The following is a 27929-nucleotide window of genomic DNA, read 5'->3' as shown; positions in this document are numbered from 1 at the left end:
CGGAGCTTCAGTCTCGTTATTGGGGGGATTCTTATTTTACGCTCAAGGACTATTATTGGGAACTTATGCCGTTTGGTGGATATCGTTACTCGAGAGATTACTCCTTCCCCTGGTTATGGTTCGTGGATTGTGCAGAATACGAACAAGGACTTGATACGGTGAGAGGGGAAGGTAGACTAAACAGTGACTTACTTACTAAGACAAAAGGTGTCTTAACAGTCAGCTACTGCATCGCCTTGGAAACATTCCCACACAACGTCAGCTACTGCATCGCCTTGGAAACATTCCCACACAACGTCAGCTACTGCATCGCCTTGGAAACATTCCCACACAACGTCAGCTACTGCATCGCCTTGGAAACATTCCCACGCTACGTCACCTACTGCAACGCCTTGGAAACATTCCCACGCTACGTCAGCTACTGCATCGCCTTGGAAACATTCCCACACAACGTCAGCTACTGCATCTCCTTGGAAACATTCCCACGCTACGTCACCTACTGCAACGCCTTGGAAACATTCCCACGCTACGTCAGCTACTGCATCGCCTTGGAAACATTCCCACACAACGTCAGCTACTGCATCGCCTTGGAAACATTCCCACGCTACGTCACCTACTGCAATGCCTTGGAAACATTCCCACGCTACGTCAGCTACTGCATCGCCTTGGAAACATTCCCACACAACGTCAGCTACTGCATCGCCTTGGAAACATTCCCACACAACGTCAGCTACTGCATCGCCTTGGAAACATTCCCACGCTACGTCACCTACTGCAACGCCTTGGAAACATTCCCACGCTACGTCAGCTACTGCATCGCCTTGGAAACATTCCCACACAACGTCAGCTACTGCATCTCCTTGGAAACATTCCCACGCTACGTCACCTACTGCAACGCCTTGGAAACATTCCCACGCTACGTCAGCTACTGCATCGCCTTGGAAACATTCCCACGCTACATCAGCTACTGCATTGCCTTGGAAACATTCCCACGCTACGTCACCTACTGCATCGCCTTGGAAACATTCCCACGCTACGTCAGCTACTGCATCGCCTTGGAAACATTCCCACACAACGACAGCTACTGCATCGCCTTGGAAACATTCCCACACTACGTCAGCTACTGCATCGCCTTGGAAACATTCCCACGCTACGTCAGCTACTGCATCGCCTTGGAAACATTCCCACACAACGTCAGCTACTGCAACGCCTTGGAAGCATTCCCACGCTACGTCAGCTACTGCAACGCCTTCGAAACACAACGTCAGCTACTGCATCGCCTTGGAAACATTCCCACACAACGTCAGCTACTGCATCGCCTTGGAAACATTCCCACGCTACGTCACCTACTGCGACGCCTTGGAAACATTCCCACGCTACGTCACCTACTGCAACGCCTTGGAAACATTCCCACGCTACGTCAGCTACTGCACCGCCTTGGAAACATTCCCACGCTACGTCAGCTACTGCATCGCCTTGGAAACATTCCCACACAACGTCAGCTACTGCATCGCCTTGGAAACATTCCCACACAACGTCAGCTACTGCATCGCCTTGGAAACATTCCCACACAACGTCAGCTACTGCATCGCCTTGGAAACATTCCCACGCTACGTCACCTACTGCAACGCCTTGGAAACATTCCCACGCTACGTCAGCTACTGCATCGCCTTGGAAACATTCCCACACAACGTCAGCTACTGCATCTCCTTGGAAACATTCCCACGCTACGTCACCTACTGCAACGCCATGGAAACATTCCCACGCTACGTCAGCTACTGCATCGCCTTGGAAACATTCCCACACAACGTCAGCTACTGCATCGCCTTGGAAACATTCCCACGCTACGTCACCTACTGCAATGCCTTGGAAACATTCCCACGCTACGTCAGCTACTGCATCGCCTTGGAAACATTCCCACACAACGTCAGCTACTGCATCGCCTTGGAAACATTCCCACACAACGTCAGCTACTGCATCGCCTTGGAAACATTCCCACGCTACGTCACCTACTGCAACGCCTTGGAAACATTCCCACGCTACGTCAGCTACTGCATCGTCTTGGAAACATTCCCACACAACGTCAGCTACTGCATCTCCTTGGAAACATTCCCACGCTACGTCACCTACTGCAACGCCTTGGAAATATTCCCACGCTACGTCAGCTACTGCATCGCCTTGGAAACATTCCCACGCTACATCAGCTACTGCATTGCCTTGGAAACATTCCCACGCTACGTCAGCTACTGCATCGCCTTGGAAACATTCCCACACAACGTCAGCTACTGCATCTCCTTGGAAACATTCCCACGCTACGTCACCTACTGCAACGCCTTGGAAACATTCCCACGCTACGTCAGCTACTGCATCGCCTTGGAAACATTCCCACGCTACGTCACCTACTGCATCGCCTTGGAAACATTCCCACGCTACGTCAGCTACTGCATCGCCTTGGAAACATTCCCACACAACGTCAGCTACTGCATCGCCTTGGAAACATTCCCACACAACGTCAGCTACTGCATCGCCTTGGAAACATTCCCACGCTACGTCACCTACTGCATCGCCTTGGAAACATTCCCACACAACGTCAGCTACTGCATCGCCTTGGAAACATTCCCACGCTACATCATCTACTGCATCGCCTTGGAAACATTCCCACACAACGTCAGCTACTGCATCGCCTTGGAAACATTCCCACGCTACGTCACCTACTGCAACGCCTTGGAAACATTCCCACGCTACGTCACCTACTGCATCGCCTTGGAAACATTCCCACGCTACGGCAGCTACTGCATCGCCTTGGAAACATTCCCACGCTACATCAGCTACTGCATCGCCTTGGAAACATTCCCACGCTACGTCAGCTACTGCATCGCCTTGGAAACATTCCCACACAACGTTAGCTACTGCATCGCCTTGGAAACATTCCCACGCTACGTCACCTACTGCAACGCCTTGGAAACATTCCCACGCTACGTCAGCTACTGCATCGCCTTGGAAACATTCCCACGCTACGTCAGCTACTGCATCGCCTTGGAAACATTCCCACGCTACATCAGCTACTGCATCGCCTTGGAAACATTCCCACGCTACGTCACCTACTGCAACGCCTTGGAAACATTCCCACGCTACGTCAGCTACTGCATCGCCTTGGAAACATTCCCACACAACGTCAGCTACTGCATCTCATTGGAAACATTCCCACGCTACGTCACCTACTGCAACGCCTTGAAAACATTCCCACGCTACGTCAGCTACTGCATCGCCTTGGAAACATTCCCACGCTACGTCACCTACTGCAATGCCTTGGAAACATTCCCACGCTACGTCAGCTACTGCATTGCCTTGGAAACATTCCCACACAACGTCAGCTACTGCATCGCCTTGGAAACATTCCCACACAACGTCAGCTACTGCATCGCCTTGGAAACATTCCCACGCTACGTCACCTACTGCAACGCCTTGGAAACATTCCCACGCTACGTCAGCTACTGCATCGCCTTGGAAACATTCCCACGCTACATCAGCTACTGCATTGCCTTGGAAACATTCCCACGCTACGTCACCTACTGCATCACCTTGGAAACATTCCCACGCTACGTCAGCTACTGCATCGCCTTGGAAACATTCCCACACAACGACAGCTACTGCATCGCCTTGGAAACATTCCCACACTACGTCAGCTACTGCATCGCCTTGGAAACATTCCCACGCTAAGTCAGCTACTGCATCGCCTTGGAAACATTCCCACACAACGTCAGCTACTGCAACGCCTTGGAAGCATTCCCACGCTACGTCAGCTACTGCAACGCCTTCGAAACACAACGTCAGCTACTGCATCGCCTTGGAAACATTCCCACACAACGTCACCTACTGCATCGCCTTGGAAACATTCCCACGCTACGTCACCTACTGCAACGCCTTGGAAACATTCCCACGCTACGTCAGCTACTGCAACGCCTTGGAAACATTCCCACGCTACGTCAGCTACTGCACCGCCTTGGAAACATCCCCACGCTACGTCAGCTACTGCATCGCCTTGGAAACATTCCCACACAACGTCAGCTACTGCATCGCCTTGGAAACATTCCCACACAACGTCAGCTACTGCATCGCCTTGGAAACATTCCCACACAACGTCAGCTACTGCATCGCCTTGGAAACATTCCCACGCTAGGTCACCTACTGCAACGCCTTGGAAACATTCCCACGCTACGTCAGCTACTGCATCGCCTTGGAAACATTCCCACACAACGTCAGCTACTGCATCTCCTTGGAAACATTCCCACGCTACGTCACCTACTGCAACGCCTTGGAAACATTCCCACGCTACGTCAGCTACTGCATCGCCTTGGAAACATTCCCACACAACGTCAGCTACTGCATCGCCTTGGAAACATTCCCACGCTACGTCACCTACTGCAATGCCTTGGAAACATTCCCACGCTACGTCAGCTACTGCATCGCCTTGGAAACATTCCCACACAACGTCAGCTACTGCATCGCCTTGGAAACATTCCCACACAACGTCAGCTACTGCATCGCCTTGGAAACATTCCCACGCTACGTCACCTACTGCAACGCCTTGGAAACATTCCCACGCTACGTCAGCTACTGCATCGCCTTGGAAACATTCCCACACAACGTCAGCTACTGCATCTCCTTGGAAACATTCCCACGCTACGTCACCTACTGCAACGCCTTGGAAACATTCCCACGCTACGTCAGCTACTGCATCGCCTTGGAAACATTCCCACGCTACATCAGCTACTGCATTGCCTTGGAAACATTCCCACGCTACGTCAGCTACTGCATCGCCTTGGAAACATTCCCACACAACGTTAGCTACTGCATCGCCTTGGAAACATTCCCACACAACGAAAGCTACTGCATCTCCTTGGAAACATTCCCACGCTACGTCACCTACTGCAACGCCTTGGAAACATTCCCACGCTACGTCAGCTACTGCATCGCCTTGGAAACATTCCCACGCTACGTCAGCTACTGCATCGCCTTGGAAACATTCCCACGCTACGTCAGCTACTGCATCGCCTTGGAAACATTCCCACACAACGTTAGCTACTGCATCGCCTTAGAAACATTCCCACGCTACGTCACCTACTGCAACGCCTTGGAAACATTCCCACGCTACGTCAGCTACTGCATCGCCTTGGAAACATTCCCACGCTACGTCAGCTACTGCATCGCCTTGGAAACATTCCCACGCTACGTCAGCTACTGCATCGCCTTGGAAACATTCCCACGCTACGTCACCTACTGCAACGCCTTGGAAACATTCCCACGCTACGTCACCTACTGCATCGCCTTGGAAACATTCCCACGCTACGTCAGCTACTGCATCGCCTTGGAAACATTCCCACGCTACGTCACCTACTGCAACGCCTTGGAAACATTCCCACGCTACGTCACCTACTGCATCGCCTTGGAAACATTCCCACGCTACGTCAGCTACTGCATCGCCTTGGAAACATTCCCACGCTACGTCACCTACTGCAACGCCTTGGAAACATTCCCACGCTACGTCAGCTACTGCATCGCCTTGGAAACATTCCCACGCTACGTCAGCTACTGCATCGCCTTGGAAACATTCCCACGCTACGTCAGCTACTGCATCGCCTTGGAAACATTCCCACGCTACGTCACCTACTGCAACGCCTTGGAAACATTCCCACGCTACGTCACCTACTGCATCGCCTTGGAAACATTCCCACGCTACGTCACCTACTGCAACGCCTTGGAAACATTCCCACGCTACGTCACCTACTGCATCGCCTTGGAAACATTCCCACGCTACGTCAGCTACTGCATCGCCTTAGAAACATTCCCACGCTACGTCACCTACTGCAACGCCTTGGAAACATTTCCACGCTACGTCAGCTACTGCATCGCCTTGGAAACATTCCCACGCTACGTCACCTACTGCATCGCCTTGGAAACATTCCCACGCTACGTCAGCTACTGCATCGCCTTGGAAACATTCCCACGCTACGTCACCTACTGCAACGCCTTGGAAACATTCCCACGCTACGTCACCTACTGCATCGCCTTGGAAACATTCCCACGCTACGTCACCTACTGCAACGCCTTGGAAACATTCCCACGCTACGTCACCTACTGCATCGCCTTGGAAACATTCCCACGCTACGTCACCTACTGCATCGCCTTGGAAACATTCCCACGCTACGTCACCTACTGCAACGCCTTGGAAACATTCCCACGCTACGTCAGCTACTGCATCGCCTTGGAAACATTCCCACACAACGTCAGCTACTGCATCGCCTTGGAAACATTCCCACACAACGTCAGCTACTGCATCGCCTTGGAAACATTCCCACGCTATGTCAGCTACTGCATCGCCTTGGAAACATTCCCACACTACGTCAGCTACTGCATCGCCTTGGAAACATTCCCACGCTACGTCACCTACTGCATCGCCTTGAAAACATTCCCACGCTACGTCACCTACTGCATCGCCTTGGAAACATTCCCACGCTACGTCACCTACTGCATCGCCTTGGAAACATTCCCACGCTACGTCACCTACTGCATCGCCTTGGAAACATTCCCATGCTACGTCAGCTACTGCATCGCCTTGGAAACATTCCCACACAACGTCAGCTACTGCAACGCCTTGGAAGCATTCCCACGCTACGTCAGCTACTGCAACGCCTTCTAAACACAACGTCAGCTACTGCATCGCCTTGGAAACATTCCCACACAACGTCAGCTACTGCATCGCCTTGGAAACATTCCCACGCTACGTCACCTACTGCAACGCCTTGGAAACATTCCCACGCTACATCACCTACTGCAACGCCTTGGAAACATTCCCACGCTACGTCAGCTACTGCACCACCTTGGAAACATTCCCACGCTACGTCAGCTACTGCATCGCCTTGGAAACATTCCCACACAACGTCAGCTACTGCATCGCCTTGGAAACATTCCCACACAACGTCAGCTACTGCATCGCCTTGGAAACATTCCCACACAACGTCAGCTACTGCATCGCCTTGGAAACATTCCCACGCTACGTCACCTACTGCAACGCCTTGGAAACATTCCCACGCTACGTCAGCTACTGCATCGCCTTGGAAACATTCCCACACAACGTTAGCTACTGCATCGCCTTGGAAACATTCCCACACAACGTTAGCTACTGCATCGCCTTGGAAACATTCCCACACCACGTCAGCTACTGCATCTCCTTGGAAACATTCCCACGCTACGTCACCTACTGCAACGCCTTGGAAACATTCCCACGCTACGTCAGCTACTGCATCGCCTTGGAAACATTCCCACGCTACATCAGCTACTGCATCGCCTTGGAAACATTCCCACGCTACGTCAGCTACTGCATCGCCTTGGAAACATTCCCACACAACGTTAGCTACTGCATCGCCTTGGAAACATTCCCACGCTACGTCACCTACTGCAACGCCTTGGAAACATTCCCACGCTACGTCAGCTACTGCATCGCCTTGGAAACATTCCCACGCTACGTCAGCTACTGCATCGCCTTGGAAACATTCCCACGCTACGTCAGCTACTGCATCGCCTTGGAAACATTCCCACGCTACGTCACCTACTGCAACGCCTTGGAAACATTCCCACGCTACGTCACCTACTGCATCGCCTTGGAAACATTCCCACGCTACGTCAGCTACTGCATCGCCTTGGAAACATTCCCACGCTACGTCACCTACTGCAACGCCTTGGAAACATTCCCACGCTACGTCACCTACTGCATCGCCTTGGAAACATTCCCACGCTACGTCAGCTACTGCATCGCCTTGGAAACATTCCCACGCTACGTCACCTACTGCAACGCCTTGGAAACATTCCCACACTACGTCAGCTACTGCATCGCCTTGGAAACATTCCCACGCTACGTCAGCTACTGCATCGCCTTGGAAACATTCCCACGCTACGTCAGCTACTGCATCGCCTTGGAAACATTCCCACGCTACGTCACCTACTTCAACGCCTTGGAAACATTCCCACGCTACGTCACCTACTGCATCGCCTTGGAAACATTCCCACGCTACGTCACCTACTGCAACGCCTTGGAAACATTCCCACGCTACGTCAGCTACTGCATCGCCTTGGAAACATTCCCACACAACGTTAGCTACTGCATCGCCTTGGAAACATTCCCACGCTACGTCACCTACTGCAACGCCTTGGAAACATTCCCACGCTACGTCAGCTACTGCATCGCCTTGGAAACATTCCCACGCTACGTCAGCTACTGCATCGCCTTGGAAACATTCCCACGCTATGTCAGCTACTGCATCGCCTTGGAAACATTCACACGCTACGTCACCTACTGCAACGCCTTGGAATCATTCCCACGCTACGTCACCTACTGCATCGCCTTGGAAACATTCCCACGCTACGTCAGCTACTGCATCGCCTTGGAAACATTCCCACGCTACGTACCCTACTGCAACGCCTTGGAAACATTCCCACGCTACGTCACCTACTGCATCGCCTTGGAAACATTCCCACGCTACGTCAGCTACTGCATCGCCTTGGAAACATTCCCACGCTACGTCACCTACTGCAACGCCTTGGAAACATTCCCACGCTACGTCAGCTACTGCATCGCCTTGGAAACATTCCCACGCTACGTCAGCTACTGCATCGCCTTGGAAACATTCCCACGCTACGTCAGCTACTGCATCGCCTTGGAAACATTCCCACGCTACGTCACCTACTGCAACGCCTTGGAAACATTCCCACGCTACGTCACCTACTGCATCGCCTTGGAAACATTCCCACGCTACGTCACCTACTGCAACGCCTTGGAAACATTCCCACGCTACGTCACCTACTGCATCGCCTTGGAAACATTCCCACGCTACGTCAGCTACTGCATCGCCTTGGAAACATTCCCACGCTACGTCACCTACTGCAACGCCTTGGAAACATTCCCACGCTACGTCAGCTACTGCATCGCCTTGGAAACATTCCCACGCTACGTCACCTACTGCATCGCCTTGGAAACATTCCCACGCTACGTCAGCTACTGCATCGCCTTGGAAACATTCCCACGCTACGTCACCTACTGCAACGCCTTGGAAACATTCCCACGCTACGTCACCTACTGCATCGCCTAGGAAACATTCCCACGCTACGTCACCTACTGCAACGCCTTGGAAACATTCCCACGCTACGTCACCTACTGCATCGCCTTGGAAACATTCCCACGCTACGTCACCTACTGCATCGCCTTGGAAACATTCCCACGCTACGTCACCTACTGCAACGCCTTGGAAACATTCCCACGCTACGTCAGCTACTGCATCGCCTTGGAAACATTCCCACACAACGTCAGCTACTGCATCGCCTTGGAAACATTCCCACACAACGTCAGCTACTGCATCGCCTTGGAAACATTCCCACGCTATGTCAGCTACTGCATCGCCTTGGAAACATTCCCACACTACGTCAGCTACTGCATCGCCTTGGAAACATTCCCACGCTACGTCACCTACTGCATCGCATTGAAAACATTAACACGATACGTCACCTACTGCATCGCCTTGGAAACATTCCCACGCTACGTCACCTACTGCATCGCCTTGGAAACATTCCCACGCTACGTCAGCTACTGCATCGCCTTGGAAACATTCCCACACAACGTCAGCTACTGCAACGCCTTGGAAGCATTCCCACGCTACGTCAGCTACTGCAACGCCTTCGAAACACAACGTCAGCTACTGCATCGCCTTGGAAACATTCCCACACAACGTCAGCTACTGCATCGCCTTGGAAACATTCCCACGCTACGTCACCTACTGCAACGCCTTGGAAACATTCCCACGCTACGTCACCTACTGCAACGCCTTGGAAACATTCCCACGCTACGTCAGCTACTGCACCACCTTGGAAACATTCCCACGCTACGTCAGCTACTGCATCGCCTTGGAAACATTCCCACACAACGTCAGCTACTGCATCGCCTTGGAAACATTCCCACACAACGTCAGCTACTGCATCGCCTTGGAAACATTCCCACACAACGTCAGCTACTGCATCGCCTTGGAAACATTCCCACGCTACGTCACCTACTGCAACGCCTTGGAAACATTCCCACGCTACGTCAGCTACTGCATCGCCTTGGAAACATTCCCACACAACGTCAGCTACTGCATCTCCTTGGAAACATTCCCACGCTACGTCACCTACTGCAACGCCTTGGAAACATTCCCACGCTACGTCACCTACTGCAACGCCTTGGAAACATTCCCACGCTACGTCAGCTACTGCATCGCCTTGGAAACATTCCCACACAACGTCAGCTACTGCATCGCCTTGGAAACATTCCCACGCTACGTCACCTACTGCAATGCCTTGGAAACATTCCCACGCTACGTCAGCTACTGCATCGCCTTGGAAACATTCCCACACAACGTCAGCTACTGCATCGCCTTGGAAACATTCCCATACAACGTCAGCTACTGCATCGCCTTGGAAACATTCCCACGCTACGTCACCTACTGCAACGCCTTGGAAACATTCCCACGCTACGTCAGCTACTGCATCGCCTTGGAAACATTCCCACACAACGTAAGCTACTGCATCTCCTTGGAAACATTCCCACGCTACGTCACCTACTGCAACGCCTTGGAAACATTCCCACGCTACGTCAGCTACTGCATCGCCTTGGAAACATTCCCACGCTACATCAGCTACTGCATTGCCTTGGAAACATTCCCACGCTACGTCAGCTACTGCATCGCCTTGGAAACATTCCCACACAACGTTAGCTACTGCATCGCCTTGGAAACATTCCCACACCATGTCAGCTACTGCATCTCCTTGGAAACATTCCCACGCTACGTCACCTACTGCAACGCCTTGGAAACATTCCCACGCTACGTCAGCTACTGCATCGCCTTGGAAACATTCCCACGCTACATCAGCTACTGCATCGCCTTGGAAACATTCCCACGCTACGTCAGCTACTGCATCGCCTTGGAAACATTCCCACACAACGTTAGCTACTGCATCGCCTTGGAAACATTCCCACGCTACGTCACCTACTGCAACGCCTTGGAAACATTCCCACGCTACGTCAGCTACTGCATCGCCTTGGAAACATTCCCACGCTACGTCAGCTACTGCATCGCCTTGGAAACATTCCCACGCTACGTCACCTACTGCAACGCCTTGGAAACATTCCCACGCTACGTCACCTACTGCATCGCCTTGGAAACATTCCCACGCTATGTCAGCTACTGCATCGCCTTGGAAACATTCCCACGCTACGTCACCTACTGCAACGCCTTGGAAACATTCCCACGCTACGTCACCTACTGCATCGCCTTGGAAACATTCCCACGCTACGTCAGCTACTGCATCGCCTTGGAAACATTCCCACGCTACGTCACCTACTGCAACGCCTTGGAAACATTCCCACGCTACGTCAGCTACTGCATCGCCTTGGAAACATTCCCACGCTACGTCAGCTACTGCATCGCCTTGGAAACATTCCCACGCTACGTCAGCTACTGCATCGCCTTGGAAACATTCCCACGCTACGTCACCTACTGCAACGCCTTGGAAACATTCCCACGCTACGTCACCTACTGCATCGCCTTGGAAACATTCCCACGCTACGTCACCTACTGCAACGCCTTGGAAACATTCCCACGCTACGTCACCTACTGCATCGCCTTGGAAACATTCCCACGCTACGTCAGCTACTGCATCGCCTTGGAAACATTCCCACGCTACGTCACCTATTGCAACGCCTTGGAAACATTCCCACGCTACGTCAGCTACTGCATCGCCTTGGAAACATTCCCACGCTACGTCACCTACTGCATCGCCTTGGAAACATTCCCACGCTACGTCAGCTACTGCATCGCCTTGGAAACATTCCCACGCTACGTCACCTACTGCAACGCCTTGGAAACATTCCCACGCTACGTCACCTACTGCATTGCCTTGGAAACATTCCCACGCTACGTCACCTACTGCAACGCCTTGGAAACATTCCCACGCTACGTCACCTACTGCATCGCCTTGGAAACATTCCCACGCTACGTCACCTACTGCATCGCCTTGGAAACATTCCCACGCTACGTCACCTACTGCAACGCCTTGGAAACATTCCCACGCTATGTCAGCTACTGCATCGCCTTGGAAACATTCCCACACAACGTCAGCTACTGCATCGCCTTGGAAACATTCCCACACAACGTCAGCTACTGCATCGCCTTGGAAACATTCCCACGCTATGTCAGCTACTGCATCGCCTTGGAAACATTCCCACACTACGTCAGCTACTGCATCGCCTTGGAAACATTCCCACGTTACGTCACCTACTGCATCGCCTTGAAAACATTCCCACGCTACGTCACCTACTGCATCGCCTTGGAAACATTCCCATGCTACGTCACCTACTGCATCGCCTTGGAAACATTCCCACGCTACGTCAGCTACTGCATCGCCTTGGAAACATTCCCACGCTACGTCAGCTACTGCATCGCCTTGGAAACATTCCCACGCTACGTCAGCTACTGCATCGCCTTGGAAACATTCCCACACAACGTCAGCTACTGCATCGCCTTGGAAACATTCCCACGCTACGTCACCTACTGCATCGCCTTGGAAACATTCCCACGCTACGTCAGCTACTGCATCGCCTTGGAAACATTCCCACACTATGTCAGCTACTGCATCGCCTTGGAAACATTCCCACGCTACGTCACCTACTGCAACGCCTTGGAAACATTCCCACGCTACGTCAGCTACTGCATCGCCTTGGAAACATTCCCACGCTACGTCACCTACTGCATCGCCTTGGAAACATTCCCACGCTACGTCAGCTACTGCATCGCCTTGGAAACATTCCCACGCTACGTCAGCTACTGCATCGCCTTGGAAACATTCCCACGCTACGTCAGCTACTGCATCGCCTTGGAAACATTCCCACACAACGTCAGCTACTGCATCGCCTTGGAAACATTCCCACGCTATGTCAGCTACTGCATCGCCTTGGAAACATTCCCACACTACGTCAGCTACTGCATCGCCTTGGAAACATTCCCACGCTACGTCACCTACTGCATCGCCTTGAAAACATTCCCACGCTACGTCACCTACTGCATCGCCTTGGAAACATTCCCATGCTACGTCACCTACTGCATCGCCTTGGAAACATTCCCACGCTACGTCACCTACTGCATCGCCTTGGAAACATTCCCACGCTACGTCAGCTACTGCATCGCCTTGGAAACATTCCCACACTATGTCAGCTACTGCATCGCCTTGGAAACATTCCCACGCTACGTCACCTACTGCAACGCCTTGGAAACATTCCCACGCTACGTCAGCTACTGCATCGCCTTGGAAACATTCCCACGCTACGTCAGCTACTGCATCGCCTTGGAAACATTCCCACGCTACGTCAGCTACTGCATCGCCTTGGAAACATTCCCACGCTACGTCAGCTACTGCATCGCCTTGGAAACATTCCCACGCTACGTCAGCTACTGCATCGCCTTGGAAACATTCCCACACTATGTCAGCTACTGCATCGCCTTGGAAACATTCCCACGCTACGTCACCTACTGCAACGCCTTGGAAACATTCCCACGCTACGTCAGCTACTGCATCGCCTTGGAAACATTCCCACGCTACGTCACCTACTGCATCGCCTTGGAAACATTCCCACGCTACGTCACCTACTGCATCGCCTTGAAAACATTCCCACGCTACGTCACCTACTGCATCGCCTTGGAAACATTCCCATGCTACGTCACCTACTGCATCGCCTTGGAAACATTCCCACGCTACGTCACCTACTGCATCGCCTTGGAAACATTCCCACGCTACGTCAGCTACTGCATCGCCTTGGAAACATTCCCACACTATGTCAGCTACTGCATCGCCTTGGAAACATTCCCACGCTACGTCACCTACTGCAACGCCTTGGAAACATTCCCACGCTACGTCAGCTACTGCATCGCCTTGGAAACATTCCCACGCTACGTCACCTACTGCATCGCCTTGGAAACATTCCCACGCTACGTCAGCTACTGCATCGCCTTGGAAACATTCCCACGCTACGTCAGCTACTGCATCGCCTTGGAAACATTCCCACGCTACGTCAGCTACTGCAACGCCTTAGAAACATTCCCACGCTACGTCAGCTACTGCAACGCCTTAGAAACATTCCCACGCTACGTCAGCTACTGCAACGCCTTAGAAACATTCCCACGCTACGTCAGCTACTGCAACGCCTTAGAAACATTCCCACGCTACGTCAGCTACTGCATCGCCTTGGAAACATTCCCACGCTACGTCAGCTACTGCATCGCCTTGGAAACATTCCCACGCTACGTCACCTACTGCAACGCCTTGGAAACATTCCCACGCTACGTCAGCTACTGCATCGCCTTGGAAACATTCCCACGCTACGTCACCTACTGCAACGCTTTGGAAACATTCCCACGCTACGTCAGCTACTGCAACGCCTTGGAAACATTCCCACGCTACGTCAGCTACTGCATCGCCTTGGAAACATTCCCACGCTACGTCAGCTACTGCATCGCCTTGGAAACATTCCCACGCTACGTCAGCTACTGCATCGCTTTGGAAACATTCCCACGCTATGTCAGCTACTGCAACGCCTTGGAAACATTCCCACACAACGTCAGCTACTGCATCGCCTTGGAAACATTCCCACGCTACGTCACCTACTGCAATGCCTTGGAAACATTCCCACGCTACGTCACCTACTGCATCGCCTTGGAAACATTCCCACGCTACGTCACCTACTGCATCGCCTTGAAAACATTCCCACGCTACGTCACCTACTGCATCGCCTTGGAAACATTCCCACGCTACGTCACCTACTGCATCGCCTTGGAAACATTCCCACGCTACGTCACCTACTGCATCGCCTTGGAAACATTCCCACGCTACGTCACCTACTGCATCGCCTTGGAAACATTCCCACGCTACGTCACCTACTGCATAGCCTTGGAAACATTCCCACGCTACGTCAGCTACTGCATCGCCTTGGAAACATTCCCACGCTACGTCACCTACTGCATCGCCTTGGAAACATTCCCACGCTACGTCAGCTACTGCATCGCCTTGGAAACATTCCCACGCTACGTCACCTACTGCATCGCCTTGGAAACATTCCCACGCTACGTCAGCTACTGCATCGCCTTGGAAACATTCCCACGCTACGTCAGCTACTGCATCGCCTTGGAAACATTCCCACACTACATCGGCTACTGCATCGCCTTGGAAACATTCCCACGCTACGTCAGCTACTGCAACGCCTTAGAAACATTCCCACGCTACGTCAGCTACTGCAACGCCTTAGAAACATTCCCACGCTACGTCAGCTACTGCAACGCCTTAGAAACATTCCCACGCTACGTCAGCTACTGCAACGCCTTAGAAACATTCCCACACTACATCGGCTACTGCATCGCCTTGAAAACATTCCCACACAACGTCAGCTACTGCATCGCCTTGGAAACATTCCCACGCTACGTCAGCTACTGCATCGCCTTGGAAACATTCCCACGCTACGTCAGCTACTGCAACGCCTTGGAAACATTCCCACGCTACGTCAGCTACTGCATCGCCTTGGAAACATTCCCACGCTACGTCAGCTACTGCATCGCCTTGGAAACATTCCCATGCTACGTCAGCTACTGCATCGCTTTGGAAACATTCCCACGCTACGTCAGCTACTGCAATGCCTTGGAAACATTCCCACACAACGTCAGCTACTGCATCGCCTTGGAAACATTCCCACGCTACGTCACCTACTGCAACGCCTTGGAAACATTCCCACGCTACGTCACCTACTGCATCGCCTTGGAAACATTCCCACGCTACGTCAGCTACTGCATCGCCTTGGAAACATTCCCACACAACGTCAGCTACTGCATCGCCTTGGAAACATTCCCACGCTACGTCACTTACTGCAACGCCTTGGAAACATTCCCACGCTACGTCAGCTACTGCATCGCCTTGGAAACATTCCCACGTTACATCGGCTACTGTATCGCCTGTGAAATATTCCTGCGGTTTGTTGGCGGTTTGTTGTGAAATGCGGCTAGTAAGAGTAAGCGCTGACCAGCCAACACATCATTAACCATCACGCTACCGAAGAATTTTAACTATTTGCTTGCTGGTTGCTTTCGCTGACAGTTGTCAGTTAGTTTAGATTTTTTGGTCAATCCTGGATTCGAAGCATTCGTGTCCAGAGTTCATTTAAAAGTTTATCCAAAAATCTAAATTAATTTGGAAAGCTTATCAAACCACGTTAAACGGAGGCCTTAATTGGCACCAGGTGTGAGCTCACTGGACAAGACGTGCAGACCTGCTGACTGCGCTAAGCTATAGAAATGGACTGTTTGCTGGAGTTTTTTAACCCCTTAAGGACCAAACGTCTGGAATAAAAGGTAATCATGAAATGTCACACATGTCATGTGTCCTTAAGGGGTTAAACAGACAAACATGGGGGCGTGGTCTCAACGCTAACGAGAACAGACGCATGTCGGCTAAGCTCCCGCGGCCGGCACACTAAACGGCGGATTTCGGGGCTCCTACCTACCCTTACCCTGCCCGAGAACGAACTACACAGCTCACCTCACAATGGGGAAGAAAGCAAAGAAGCTCAAAACCCTTACCGGGAACGGCACCCGCGATATCGCCGACCTCCTACAACCGCGGCCTAGGCCCAAAATGGCGCCGCAACTTGACTCCTCTGAGGATGAAACTCTGGATGCACCGGATGACATCCCCTGCTCGGTGAGCATAATTAGCCCACGAGTAGAGGAAGACCTGACAGCCCCAGCGACTAAAGGTGATATTAAGGCTCTGCTGTCAAATATCAGAGCCTTTTTCAATGCAGATCTGAACGTCATACGGGAGGATGTAACAAAGGTAACTGCCAGAGTACAGGCCAACGAGGACACCATCACCTCCCTAGCCCACAAGCAAGCAAGTACCACAGAGCTACTGCTGCAGCTCCAAGCATCACACAAGACCATGCAGGTCAGACTGGATGCCCAGGACGATGCAAGGAGACGCAATAACCTTAAAATAAGGGGCATAGCCGAATCAATTACGGAACAAGAGCTGCCCCATTTTTTACGCCGGTTATGGACTACCTTGCTGCCGCAGCGCTCTGCAAAGAGCATACAGATAGACGGCTATTACAGGCTTGCCAAATCAAACAGGGCCCCGGCCGGAGTGCCCCGAGACGTCCTGATACGTTTCCCACTGCTTCGCGACAAGCTGGCCCTACAGGACAGTATAAAATCCAGAACACCCCTCAAGTTCGAGGAGATGCAACTTCAATTCTTACAAGATCTATGCCGCTCTACCCTGGAATGGAGACGATCCTTTCAACAGGTGACAAAGATCCTGCGCTCTGCAAACATCAGCTACAAATGGGGGCCGTCTCGCGCACTAATTGTTCAGAAAGACGGGAACACACATCAGCTTCCAACCGCAGAAGACTCCACGGCATTCCTTCAGGGACTGGGCCTCACCATGGCATCTGCCCACACGACTCGCCCGGGACACAGCTGGGACATGCATAGGATCGTTCCTTTTACCCCACGCTCCGCAGCTGACACCGGCTGACGCTGAAGATGAGCAGCCAATAGAAAAGGGACTGACCCCTACACCAGACCCCGATGCTTATGCACCACTGCCGTTTAAATGTTTAAAAGTTAATGTTTTAATGCCTGTTAACACCCAGAGCTTTGCTCAACACTGTTCACACAGCTGATCCCAGGTGCTAGTACACCTTATATGACATGTCCCAATAGGAGGGCACAATAACCGGAGATCTCCTTCCACCACCCCCCCCCCCAACACTCTGGGGTAATTGAGTGTAAATTGTTAAACGACTCACACGACTGTCCACCGTAGTACCTATGTGTCCGGCAGGGCTACAGCTTCCTTATATAAGACCCTTGGGGCTGGGTCCCTCTAACAGATCCACGGCCCTAATCAACTTAAAACGCCCTACATTACTTCACACGACATACAACCATTAGAAACCCAACACCTATATCTTACTAGTGTATCACAACACTCTGCAGGTGTCCTAGAACCTGACGCCCAAACCAAGGACATAGCCTTGCATACCTGCAGAGTGCTTAATGACCTCTACTCAAAAATAAAAAATGTGCACTATTGAATCACACTGTACCAATATTGTTGAAATGTGGCATACGAAAGCTGTTGTGGCACAGTATGCATCCTTGTTAACTCCTTGCACAAAGAAAATAAAGAATTAAACAGACAAACATGGATTAAAACAATATTGTGTTGCTCAGTGTGTGCAGAAAAGGGTGATATTTGAAAGGTATGCATGTGTGCTTATAGGCGTATTAATATGGGCATTTTGTAAAACATAAAACTTCGGCATTTGAGTTCCTCTGGCGTCCTTTCCAAGGGCTCATCTGGGATAAGCAGGTGATGCACAAGAGTGTTTTTTGTATTTGCATCAAATTGTGGGGAGTTTGATCAGGGTTTGGCACTTTGATATATACATTTATAAACACACCCACAGAGTCTGCTTTCCCCGTTTTCCCACTGACCTTGATTGTTTCCTCTGTAGTTTTCGTACCAGTTCTCATCATCAGAGGATGTGCTAGAAGATCGAGAAGACCTGAAGGATTCTGTAAAAAAAGTGATTATTAAGATGGAGAAAAAGGGGCATTGGAGCCAAGAGAATGTGCAGTCACAGTGTGAAAAGTCTGCAGTGCCTCCTGGTGGCTGACCAGAAATGGGTTTTACTTAACCCCTTAAGGACTGAGCCAAATGTACATATTTTGATCAAAATAAAACGTAAACAAAACTTGGAATTTGACTATATGTCTGTTTAATCGTAATTCACCTCTTTCATATCAAGTGCACCCACACCTATTATAGGAATTGCTAAACCTGTCACAACCCTAATTAATGAATCCTTGGTGTCTGGATACTTACCCAAACTTTGGAAGACTGCGAGAGTAGTGCCTATCCATAAAAGTGGTGAGTTTCTAACTATCGCCCAATATCATTGCTCCCAGTATTGTCAAAAATCTTAGAAAAATGTGTCCATACGCAACTATGTGAGTACTACCAACAATCAAACTATCTATCAGGCTTTTGCCAGAATCACTCCACTACAACTGCCCTCTTAAAAGTTTGCAATGACATCCAAACTGGCATCGATAAAGGAGACCTAACTGGAGCTATTTTCCTGGATTTTGCAAAGCCCTTGGACACGGTAGACCACGACATTCTACTGCACAAACCCAAACACTCAGGTATTGGTGATTGTTTGCTAACCTTGTTTGGTATCGATCTCTCACAATATGTATCCATTTCTGACAGTGACTGCCTCCCTCTCCCAGTCATGTATGGTGTTCCCCAAGGTTCCATTCTCGGCCCCCTACTATTCACATTATTTATAAATGATCTGCCTAATGTCTGCAAATCCTCAAATGTACACATGTACGCAGACGACACAGTCATCTATGTGAGCAAATTCAATCTACCACAGCTTAAGGCTGTGCTCCAAGACCAGTTTACAGACGAAGAAAAGTGGATTGCAAAAAACAAACTGTTCCTGAACACTGACAAAACTGTCACAATGATCTTTGGAACAGTACCTAAATTACACAAATTACATGTATGTACGTAGTGGGGAATCGCGATGCAGCCTAGAACAAAAACTAACCCCATTCAACCCCCCAGTAACGACAGACCACTTAGTATGGATGTGTCACGTTCACATAGAGTTTGAAGGAGCTCAACTGCAGATTTCTGATTAATTAGATGTGAATGTGAGGAGTTGAGAAATTGAAGAGATGACAGTTCACCAGGAAGTTAACTGATACTGTGTCTTTAATAATTTTGATTTAATAAACACAGGTACTGTATCTTTAAATGGTTCAAGTTGCTGAGTGGATTCTTAGATTAATTTATACAATTGAATTGAAGCAATAATATGAAGGAAGCAATGTAGCTTTAACTTGCAGAGATTCGTTTTAGCTTAATTGATAGAAAACATCTCATATGGTGGCAGAAAGGTAAATAATTAGGAATTACTCCTATAACGATAGGAGGATGTGTGAGCAGGCTGAGCCTGAGCTCAGTAGTCAGGGAAAGTTCGTATAATACAGCGAGGTAACTTAGCTTCCAGAGGAGTTGAAGTTGGTTCCAGAGTGCCTTCCGGAGAGGTTCCGTGGAGAGAGGTCGAGAGGAGTCAAGTGCTAGCCGTGGTCGAGGAAGGAGAAGGAGGTTAGTCGTTTACGAGTCCGGTTCGGTACACAGGTAAGGTTTGAAGAGAAAAGTTGCAGCCGGTATAATTCCGAGGTACGCTGTTCATTAATCCAGCGTCTGTTGCCTGGCGCGGTCGCATTATGTAGCGCAATGAGACCGCGTCAGAGGGGGGTGTGGTTACAGTCCGTCAACCCGGAAGAGACAGGCAGTGCAGGTAACGGCCATGACAGGATGAAACAGGCCACAGCATTTATTATCACAAACTAAATTACTGCATAACACATCCATAACTTTATTTATTAAATCTCTTCTTTTCTGTAACCAAAACGTTAGACATAAATAAGCATAAATTAACATATATACATATATAACTCCACACATAGTGTTATACAGTGACCCAACCGTCCTTGTCAATAAACATACAGTGGTTCCTAATCACCTCTTCCTCTCACCTTCCCCTCGTCATAAAAATCATATCTTTCCAATGCCCACCATCAGCTGACCTTATCCACGCTCGATGGGCATTGGAAAGATATGATTTTTATGACGAGGGGAAGGTGAGAGGAAGAGGTGATTAAGAAAAAGTCCCAGATACAATACTTTGGTCTAGCAGCAACCGCGTTTCAACTCCAGCCGGAGTCCTCCTCAGTGCACCATTAACACAGGCCTCATTCGACCTCCAGCAAGCGCCCCCATCCCCTCGAGATAACAAGGCCACATCCGGCCAAACCCCAAGGTGAACTGGAATCCCCCATGCCCCCAAGACAAAACTAGAAACCCATCTTGTCCGTTTCCCGACGGCAGCGCACCAGGGCACTCACATTGCGGAGCGCACTGCAAACAGGAACGGGCGATAGCCTCAACCCGGCCCCTGAGAACCTCTGGTAAGAAACATAATGCGTAACATATCCAGATTTAAGAGCACCCAAATCCCAAACAGCCACCGAACCCAGGTCATTCCACCCAGACAGATGACAAAAAACCCCAGTACCCCTAGGAGGCGGGACAGCTGACCCAGGATGAGGAGGAGCCACACCTCCCTCATGTATCTGGTGCCAGACCACCGAACCTCCACTCCCGAAGGCGTAAGATCCAACCACTCGCCCCCCGCCTCCTGTCCCAAATGACATATGAGCATCCCACGCTCCTTATTCCGGGGTGGGGGGGAGAGACAGTAATCGCGGAGAGAAATCCATTTGTAGACTGGCAGGGTTAACCCAAGGAACCTACCACCCTGACCCTCACCATTCAAGCCCTGTGAACCAGTGGCACAAGCACGCCCAGCCTTGCGGCGTCTTTAGCCGCCCCCTAACCGGACTGAAATGCCCCCTGAACTCTCTACCATCCTTACCCAGGAATTCAAGCCCCAATTGGAGCACCCCAACGACATGGACGCAGGCAAGAAAACCCGGCTTCGAGAACCAAACAATGGGAGAGGAGGCTGAACAACCCAGGGGCGGAAAAACCCTCACCGAAGGAAAACAGGACACATGTGGGAACCTGGCGCTCCCCCCATATTTCCAACTATCCTGGGAACCTAGCACATCCTGTTAGGAGCCTAACCGTTACCCTGTGCATTCCATCTACCTCAAGAGAAAGCAGAAAGGGCCCGCAACACCCAAGAACGGAACAGATTCTATTGATGAATCAGCTACCAACTTACCTTTCCCAAATACAACAGCTGTCGAGCGGCGAAAGCCTGAAGGAAGTCCATTCCGATGCTTACTCGATCCACCAAAACCCCTTCCCACCTGCAAATGACCGTAACATGAACGGGAAACCGCCAAGGAAATGCTCTCATCCGGCCTGATCGGTCACACTTTACTGTAGCGGGCCCCAGACCGCTAGACCAAGCGACCACGTCTCCACTGCCTGATAATTTGGCCCCGCGGAGCCCCCCGCCTGAAGTACGTCCTACCGTGAACAAGATAGAACCCCCGGGAAAAAACGCGCCTGACCAGACACTTCCAGACTCAAGCAGCACCAAGCTAGGCGCCGCAACCAGGTTACTACCGGGGTAGAGGGTACTGCCACATGATACAGACAGCCTGCACCACCCCATGATTGTCACAATGGAAGAGCTACCCAACTGTCCGGGAGTTAGGTACCCCACGTCTACCATGCCACCAGAATGGGGAAGCTCCAAGACAGCCAGTCTGCAAGAGCCCCGATGCTTGCCAGCTCACTGAGCAAGGGTCAGCACACCATGGAAAAAACCAATTAGGCCCCCCCAAAAAAAACCCGCTGCAGCGGCAACAGGTGGAAGTCAGTGGAAGGGACTTAGGGGGCCCGATTGCACAAGCCACCGTTAATGGAGGCCCAAAATGAAAACCCCATAACGCCCCAAGGGCAACACCGACAGGCAAAGCCCAGCTTACCCAGGAGGGCGACATTAAGAGCCACCTGTGCGGGGGCACATAGCCACAGAACACTGACTGTCAGAAATACGGCCCGGAAAACAGATGGAACGACAACCGAGTAAATAAGAAATCATGCAAAATTGACCCTGCCCCTCTACAGGCACCATGTCCCAAGGAGGGGGGTTCCCGTGGAGCGGACTTCGGGAGCACCCTAAAATTGGTCGGGAGGTAAGCCTACCAAGTTTTCTTGGTAAGCCGCTCCCGCACCACCCGAAGGAAGTCTCATATGGGCCGAAAGGTCCTGCTCGGAGAGCACCCACGTCCCCTATCCCGACAGATCGCCCAAGCACGGGGCCCCCGGCATGAGGGAACATATCACTAAGAAAAAAAACCCTCACCACTGCTCCCTAGTATTATACGATATGCGCAAGTCAAGCAGGCCATACTAGCACCCCCCAGCAGCGTCGAGAGCCACCCTAACCGCCTGCCTCTTGGGAGGCAACGCCAGCGCTATAAGCTGCGCAGGATGCTGCAGGAAACTGTACTATAACACATGATAAATACTGATAAAAAGGGGGGGGGGGTTAAATAACCGGAGTGGACTCCCTGGTAAGTGGTGTCCATTTACCGTTTTCCTCTTTCTTTTTCTTTTTTTTTTTAAATCTTTTATTTCTCAGTCAATTCAGGTATTCATTCAGGACTTTTTTTTTTAAATTTCTAAATTTTTACTTAATAATTTTAATAATTCATGTATTCATTCAGTTTTATTTATTTTTGTTGTTGAAATTTTGACATTTTTATCTATAATTTTTATTCATTTATTTAATTTTTTTTTTGTGCGCACTAATAACTCCCCAGCTCTAAAGGGGACCCGATCGGATGCAAGAAGGGACAACATAACAAGTGTATAAGTCCAGGCAGAAGACATTGAAATCAGCTTCCACTGTTTTCTTTCAAGATGTTCCAGAGAATGGCATGGAGAGGACGTGCCACCAGGAGGCAGCCGAGGTAAGTAACCAGAGAGAAGAGCAGAAGGCAGAGAGAGAAGAGCAGAAGGCAGAGAGAGAAGAAGAGCAAAAGACAGAGAAGACCCAGGAACAGGTAAGAGCAGGGGAAGAGAGGAAAGGGGGTGGGGGAGGACATAGAGGAGAGAAACAGAGAGATTAGAAGGGGGAAGAAAACAGAGAGAGGGGAAAAAAGGGGGGGAAAGAAAGAAGGACCGCCAGGAACAGAAAGAAAACAGGGGCACACCAGGGGAGGAGATGAGGCCCCCCCCCGAAATGCCAACGGGGGGGGAGGGGAGAAACCGAAGATGAGAAGGGGGGGGAACTGAAAAAAGGGGGGGGTGCATGGGAGAGAGACCCCCCCCGGGCGCCATCCTCACTGGCAGAGGAGGCCCTCAGGAGAGGTCCCCCCCACCCCCAACGGCAGTAAAGCAGTCCCCTCTTGGCCCAATCACCGCCGGGGCCCAGTCACAGGCCCCGCCGTCGCGCCCGCCATGCGGCGGTTCAGGAAGGCTTCTGGCCGTCCGCACAAGGTGCGGGATGCGCCGCCCGCCTCCCACAGCCTCCGGCGTGAATCCCAACCCCGGAGGCCGCAGCCCGTGATCCGGCTGCAGGAAGGGGAGGCCGCAAGTCTTGTTGGAGCAGGCGGTCGAACATTAGGAGTGTTGAATTCCAACGTGTCGGGCTGTCGCAAATCAAGCGCCTCACTGGCATGTTGTTTCGCCGCTGGATATCTGCAAAGTGCACCATGGCCGTGTAGGAACGCCTGAAATGGCCACACACCTTCCTGGCCTGCTTCAGGACGTCCTGTAAGCCTGTGTACTTATGCACAAAGCGTTGTACGATCAGATTACACACATGTGCCATGCACGGCACATGTGTCAACTTGCCCAACTTCCATGCCGCCAACAAATTTGTTCCGTTGTCACAAACCACTTTGCCGATATCCAGTTGCTGCGGAGTCAGCCACTTTTTCACCTGTGCGTTCAGGGCGGACAGGAGTGCTTGTCCGGTGTGACTCTCTGCTTTCAAGCAAGTCAAACCCAAGACGGCGTGACACTGCCGTATCCGGGATGTGGAATAGTACCTGGGAGCTGGGAGGGTGCCGTTGATGTGGAGCAAGATGCAGCAGCAGAAGAGGACTCAGCCGAGGAGGTTATGGAAGAGTATGGAGTAGGAGGAGTAGAGGAGGTGGCAGCAGGCCTGCCTGCAAGTCGTGGCGGTGTCACCAACTCCTCTACAGAGCCACGCATTCCTTGCTTGGCAGCTGTCAGCAGGTTTACCCAATGCGCAGTGTAGGTGATATACCTGCCCTGACCATGCTTTGCAGACCAGGTATCAGTGGTCAGATGGACCCTTGCCCCAACACTGTGTGCCAGACATGCCATTACTTCCTTTTGCACAATCGAGTACAGGTTGGGGATTGCCGTTTGTGAAAATAAATTTTGTCCGGATACCTTCCACTGTGGTGTCCCAATAGCTACAAATTTTTTGAACGCCTCAGACTCCACCAGCTTGTATGGTAAAAGCTGGCGGGCTAATAGTTCAGACAAGCCAGCTGTCAGACGCTGGGCAAGGGGTTGACTTTCTGACATTGGATTCTTACGCTCAAACATGTCCTTGACAGACACCTGACTGTGGGCAGATGAGTGGGAACTGCTCAAGGCGAGAGACGGAGTGGCGGATGGTTGAGAGGAGGCAAGGAGGACAGCAGTGGTTGACATGGCTGAAGATGCTGGACCAGGAGGAGGATGGCGGCTTTGAGTTTGTGTGCTGCTTGTTCTCATGTGTTGATCCCATAGACATTTGTGATGTGCGATCATGTGCCTACGCAAAGCAGTTGTACCTAGGTGGGTGTTGGACTTCCCACGACTCAGTTTCTTTTGGCACAGGTTGCAAATGGCATCACTGTTGTCAGAGGCAGACACACAAAAAAATGCCACACTGCTGAGCTCTGCAATGACGGCATTCTGGTGGTGGACACAGCATGCGTTGATTGGCGTGCTGTCGGGCTGACCCCGGGTGCCGATGCATGCTGTCTGACTGTGCCACTAGCTCCTTGCGACAACCTCCCCCTGCTTCCAACTCGTCTCCTCCTCCTCTCTGTCTCCCCATCTGAACTTTTGCCCTGTTCTTCTTCTTGCCGAGCGGGCACCCATGTGACATCCATGGACGCATCGTCATCATCAACCGCTTCACTTGTATCTGACAACTCAGCAAAGGAAGCAGCAGCGGGTACAACATCATCATCACACCGTACGTCCATGTGTGTAATGCTGCCTGACTGAGACATATCCCTGTTATCTACATCCTCTGGCAATAATGGTTGCGCATCACTCATTTCTGCAAACGGATGTGTAAATAACTCCTCTGACAGATAAAGTGAAGCGGCTGTGGTGCTAGTGTTGGTGGTGGCGGCAGGCGGGTGAGTGGTATCTTGAGAGGTGCCTGAAGCTAAGCTGGAGGAGGATGGTGCGTCAAGGTTCCGAGCGGAAGCTGTAGAAGATTGGGTGTCCTGTGTTAGCCAGTCAACTATGTCCTCAGAACTTTTCAAGTTCAGGGTACGTAGCCTCTGAAAACTGGGCATTATTCTAGGGCCAAAGGGAATCACAGCACCACGACCACGATGGCCCCTGCGGGGTGGCCTGCCTCTGCCTGTCATTTTTTTTTGGATTAGTGGTACTATGCGTGCAAGCTACTGTGAGACCAGATATGAGTGGCACAGTGCACTGGCAGAGGTTGGCAGAGTACACGCTGTAGGCCTGACACCCGCTTGAAGACAACTAACTGCTATTCAATCTATAACAGTGAAAAAAGTTTTTGGGTTTTAAATGCACGCTATTGTGACACCAGATATGAGTGGCAATGTGCACTGGCAGAGGTTGGCAGAGTACACGCTGTAGGCCTGACACACCCGCTTGAAGACAACTAACTTCTATTCAATCTATAACAGTGAAAAAAGTTTTTGGGTTTTTAAATGCAATCTATTGCGACACCAGATAAGAGTGGCAATGTGCACTGGCAGAGGTTGCCAGAGTACACGCTGTAGGCCTGACACAACCGCTTGAAGACAACTAACTGCTATTCAATCTATAACAGTGAAAAAAGTGTTTTGGTTTTAAATGCAATCTATTGCAACACCAGATAAGAGTGGCAATGTGCACTGGCAGAGTACACGCTGTAGGCCTGACACATCCGCTTGAAGACAACTAACTGCTATTCAATCTATAACAGTGAAAAAAGTTTTTTTGCTTTTAAATGCAATCTATTGCGACACCAGATAAAAATGGCAATGTGCACTGGCAGAGGTTGGCAGAGTACACGCTGTAGGCCTGACACACCCGCTTGAAGACAAGTAACTGCTATTCAATCTATAACAGTGAAAAAAGTTTTTTGGTTTTAAATGCACGCTATTGTGACACCAGATATGAGTGGCAATGTGCACTGGCAGAGGTTGGCAGAGTACACGCTGTAGGCCTGACACCCGCTTGAAGACAACTAACTGCTATTCAATCTATAACAGTGAAAACGTTTTTTTGGTTTTAAATGCACGCTATTGTGACACCAGATATGAGTGGCAATGTGCACTGGCAGAGGTTGGCAGAGTTAACGCTGTAGGCCTGACACACCCGCTTGAAGACAACTAACTGCTATTCAATCTATAACAGTGAAAAAAATTTTTTGGTTTTAAATGCACGCTATTGTGACACCAGATATGAGTGGCAATGTGCACTGGCAGAGGTTGGCAGAGTACACGCTGTAGGCCTGACACCCGCTTGTGGTCACCGCAGGCTTCAGGTCGCGGGTCCAGGGTGCTCGGCGGGTGGGGCCGTGTCATTGTTGGTCAGTCCCAGTGTGGTCAGGAGGGCTGGGCCTTCTCCCGGGTCAGTAAGATTGTAATGAAGTTCGCCTTTAGTTACCCACAGCATTCTTGGGGTTGCCCATCTGTATGGGATGCCCGCTGTTTGCAGTGTGGATGTGATGTGTTGCATGCTCTTGCACCAGAGTAGAGTGTCTCTGCTCAGATCCTGAAAGAAGGTGAGTCGGTGTGTTTCGAATTCGTGTGGTGAGTTCCCTTTAATGGCCGACATTAGGGCTATTTTGTCCGTTAGTGATTGGCATCTCAGTATAATGTCGCGTGGGGCCGCCTGTGGTGCCTGTCGTGGTTTTGCAATGCGATACACGCCGTTGAGAGTAAATTGTTTCGCCTGCCTATTGGGAAGGAGTGAGGCCGTCAGACGCCTTACAAATTGGGGCAGTTCTTCCA

General features: G+C 51.1%; 1 protein-coding gene across 2 annotated transcripts in view; it reads right to left on the bottom strand.

The window, feature by feature from the left end:
* The window catches only part of LOC134608233 (CD5 antigen-like), a 515634-nt gene that overhangs the window by 76308 nt on the left and 411397 nt on the right, over positions 1-27929 (bottom strand). For both annotated transcript variants that reach the window (XM_063450897.1, XM_063450898.1), the window contains one exon: positions 18627-18707. In XM_063450897.1, coding sequence (XP_063306967.1) covers positions 18627-18707 — 81 coding nt within the window. The remainder of the gene's footprint in view (positions 1-18626; positions 18708-27929) is intronic.

The sequence above is a fragment of the Pelobates fuscus genome, chromosome 4, assembly GCF_036172605.1.
Source record: "Pelobates fuscus isolate aPelFus1 chromosome 4, aPelFus1.pri, whole genome shotgun sequence".
Taxonomy (NCBI): Eukaryota; Metazoa; Chordata; class Amphibia; order Anura; family Pelobatidae; genus Pelobates; species Pelobates fuscus.
Note: the sequence above shows the minus strand (reverse complement) of the source record. Positions and strands in the feature narration are given on the sequence as shown.